The 4,107-nt window shown below is 40.5% G+C and overlaps 1 protein-coding gene across 2 annotated transcripts in view; it reads right to left on the bottom strand.

Annotated features, from left to right (window-relative positions):
* Positions 1-1,223, bottom strand: part of stom (stomatin) — a 9,571-nt gene extending 8,348 nt beyond the window's left edge. The window contains exons 1-2 of one of the 2 annotated variants that reach the window (XM_035667986.1): positions 1,050-1,223; positions 172-204 (exon numbers count right to left, since the gene is read on the bottom strand). In XM_035667986.1, coding sequence (XP_035523879.1) covers positions 172-204; positions 1,050-1,110 — 94 coding nt within the window. In that variant the 5' untranslated portion in view covers positions 1,111-1,223. The remainder of the gene's footprint in view (positions 1-171; positions 205-1,049) is intronic. The other variant, XM_035667987.1, reaches the window with a different exon arrangement.
* Positions 1,224-4,107: the final 2,884 nt, after the last annotated feature.

Here is a 4,107-nt window from a genome sequence, read left to right as displayed (position 1 = left end):
ATTATCATTATTATTATTAGTTGAATGTGTATGGTTAGTGAGGTTTAATGCCTTCTGGGCACTTAGATTACAGACTGGCAGTCACTTCATCCGCCCTGCCAGCAGCACTTAACTTAATGACTTCATTCATTTGATTATGACATGCAACCATTCAATGAATGAGCGCCGTACCTTCAATGTCATGTATACCATGCCAGCTTGAACCTACAGACATAAGAAGTCAAAACGCCATTGAACGACTAACAATAACGTAACAGCAATTAGGCACAGCTTAATATGTAGTCCCTGACAGCCACATGGACTACATAGCAGAATTAGCAGCTTTAAAGTTAAGGGTACAGGTTGCCATACTGTCAGTGACTGGCCTGGATTACTGCTGATGCAGCCTGACATCCCCACTGACATAATCAATACTGATTACCATAGGGCTTCACAGGCTGACCACACCCAGTGATTGAGGGTCAATCCAGTTGTTTATTCAACTGACTGGGTTAGCTTTCAATTCCTAAACGCGTAAAACATCCCAATCTCTCCTATCAGGATGACAGTGTATCCAAATGAACTGTCAACAATGAACGTTAGAGTATCAATAAACATAATCTGTAAGAAATGCAACGGCTGCACAACCGTTAGTTATAACGTTAAGTGTTATATGTTCAGTCTAAACACAGCCAGCGTTATTCTGTCTGTAACTAACTTACGTTAACATTATTTACTCTCCACACTGGGACGTTATCCAACGTTTACTACTATTATCTTGGGAGTGGAGCATGCTAATTAACGCTAGCTCGCTCTGGGTTGATCCATGTTAGCTGGCAATCATCCTAACGGTCACTGCTATCGACACGTTGGACATTTTATTTGGGTTTTTTTTACACCAGGTATCAATATTAAACATACAGTTACAGCCTGTGCTGCGTGGGTGGAAAAGTAACGTTAAAAGAACGTAACATTACGTCTTATTTCTACTATACTGGTTATGGTGCCCTCTTGTTGCCCAGCGACTCGACACATAAAGTGAGCAACCGTTGGCTCAATATTAACGTTACCTGCTTGACGTTCTCGTCTTTTGGAGTCTTTCATTTTAGTTTCTTCGTTGTCTGTATCCATGGTTAGGGTCGGATAAAATAAAGAATCGGTGTCTGCAAGGTGTCTGACGTGCCCGTGTCCCTCTACGCTGCCGCTGCTGCTGCTGCAGGAAAAGGGCGGCTTTACCCTACATTTGGACTTGTAGGTGCTGTGACGCAGAAGGGTTTTTTGGGGGCATTGAAGTGGGCGTGGTTCTGAGCTTCAAAATAGTAGATTGATTTCGGTCTGTCCAATCCAAGGATTGTTTTACAAATACAGTGACTCATTCCCTAAATATCAGGATTCAACCAAAGAGGAGCAGTTACCTGATGTACTCAGTGCCTTCAGTGTTTGCACACACTCCAGATAAGTAAGTGGTAGGTGATGACAACTGAGCAAACTCCAACTACTGATGGATGCTGAGATGTGTTTGAAAGTTTTGAAAAAGAATAGCATGTGTTACTGTCATTCAACTTTAAGAACATAGCTGATATTAATGTCTTCAGTGTTTGTGTTATGTTTAAAATAGGGCTAATTATGTAGTCATAATGAAGAAAATGACTTTTACAAGAAAACGTGTAGCTTAGTGCTTGGAGCTTTAGTGATCCCTTGAACAAATAGTTGAGATATTCTGTCACGTTTAGTTTGTGCTACAATCTGAATGGTTGAAAGCCCAGAAGTAAACTGACCAACAATTCAGCAAACCAGCTTAAAACAACAACCTGTAACCCTCAGTGAAAGGCACTAACACAGTATTCTAGGTTGAGGTCTGGGCCATCTTTAAAGGCTTCCTCAGATACCGACGGTGCAGTGGGAATATAGCTGTCTCCTCTGTGGCAGCTGGCATCTAAACTAGCCAGTACTTAAAACTAGCAAATCTTAGTTGGCTATTTATAGGCCACAGTGCTGGATGAGGTAACAGATGAAAGCAGCTTCCAGGAATAACCTAACTTTCTGTGGTAATTCTGTCTGTTCGCGTTCTGCTGCTATGGCTACCTGACACCTGGGAGGTTGCTATGCTCAGGCAACTTCGGACCACAATGTGCCTGTAACTTGGAAAAATGCCTGTTTCTGTAAAGCTGTCCAGCAAGTCTGAGAACATTTAAAAATGTCATCAAATATAGCAAATTAGGTGCTTTATGGTTTGTCATTTGACTTGTGGTAAGTGCATAAAGAGCTCTGAACATTTGAAGTTGCTACAGAAGGAAAACACCTATTAGAATGGCAGATTTTTGAAGATAGTGGATAACAGAGGCAAACAAATATATTTTCAATAAATAGCCTTAAGAACACAATTAGCGTCTCAGTTGTGGTCAGACATTTCTTAGAGGTAGTAAGCAGAAAACGTCACAGATGGAGCCTATGTGGCTGCCATTATTAATTAAAAAAATGTAATTTTCATTGTTATTTATTATATTTATTGGGTTATCAGAATGAGCTTTAACAAAATATCCTTTTCTTTTTCCAGTTGTTTTAATTAATACAATTATAGATTAACTAATTATAGTCATAGGTGAAGACACTAAGAAAATCCAGCTTTAGTGACCCCTGGATTCAGTACTGCCTACAAGTCATAACGCTGGGCCAACAATTACCCGCAGACACTAGGGCCTTCTTTAAAATGTGCCCAGAGTATCATGTTTCCCAGAGGATTTGTCAGGTTATTAAATGAATCCTAAAAGTTATGTGGTTCTTCTGTTCAGTTTGTGTACATTATTTATTTAAATGTAATTGAAAAAAGATAGAAACAGATTTATTTATTGGTGACATGCAGCATAATTTGAATATAGTAAAATTGGTGTAGAGGACTGTTGTCATGAACCAGCTATAAGTTCAGACAAAACAAGGGAGACCACACAGATAATTAAGGTTTTTAAAACAAAATACAATTATTTAACCAATACAATATGTAAATCAGTGTTGTCAGTAGCGTGATGAGTGTGTGGATATAGGCTTAGTGTGGTGTAGGGAAAAAGGTAATGTGAAAAACAAATCTAAGTATATCCAAAACACAAACAAACCAAGAACCTGCTGGCTGGAAGGAGAGAGACATAACTAACAGGTTCAGCTCCATATATATCCTCGCAATCAGGGAGCAAGTTAATAGAGGTGTAGTTTATCCTCCAGCCACACCCCTGCCACTCTGTCTCCTGCACAGGAAACGGGTGAGGAGTCGTCACACTTTAAAGGCACCCAAACTCAGTTCTGCTCCTTGTCATAAATTGTTTTCAGACTGGTGGAAATTTTAAGAACAAAAAATAAAATAAAAACAGGCCGATGTAATTTAAATTGCTTTTCATATCCCCACAGCACATGTACACATTATGATTAAAAATGATGGAGATGATGAGGATTGAAGCTTATAATAACAAGTTATTAAATACAACATTGGAAACAAAGCAGTGTATAGTGTATAAATCATATGTAGACCAGTTGGGGAACTGCTACAGTGCCTGTTTTTGGACCAATCCATCATTGTAAGCGCCTTTAGTCAACAACTATTGCAGTGACAGACCCATTCTTTGAGTTCAGGTGGCAGCCTGCGCAGAAAATCCAGGCAATTCCAGTAAGTGTGATTACAAGCAAGGGGACGGTGGCTATGCATGTTGGAGTGGCCTATCGCTCCATCCCATCTAATCCTCTTTTAATTAGGGTGAGAGAAAATGCGGGACCCCTCCTGGATTAGTCACAGCACATTGACAAAGCACCAAGCTGGGACCAGTGTACAGGACTGGTGGCCAGTTAGGTACAGCGAAGACCCTCTCAAGTGTGGAAAAAAATGCTCTCTCATCTCCCTGCGGCTTCCTGGAGTTTGGTGCTCCTGCTTCTATAAAGTGTCACTGGTCTCTGGTGAACTGGGAGGATAAGTTACAGCATATGATTCGCTCATTTCCAATCCTTCCCCCATTTTTCACTCTCACTTGATAGGCTACTGTATCTGCGGTCACACTTGCTCCCTATTATCCACCCTTTTTGCTAATCCTACAGGGTACTTTGCTCTCCTCGTTATCTCTCCCCATCACTAACTATCTCTCTTCA

This window comes from Morone saxatilis, unplaced genomic scaffold (assembly GCF_004916995.1).
Source record: "Morone saxatilis isolate NCDOM2014 unplaced genomic scaffold, NCSU_SB_2.0 Contig21, whole genome shotgun sequence".
Taxonomy (NCBI): Eukaryota; Metazoa; Chordata; class Actinopteri; family Moronidae; genus Morone; species Morone saxatilis.
The sequence above is the reverse complement of the archived record's forward strand: the minus strand, read 5'-3'. Positions and strand labels throughout refer to the sequence as shown.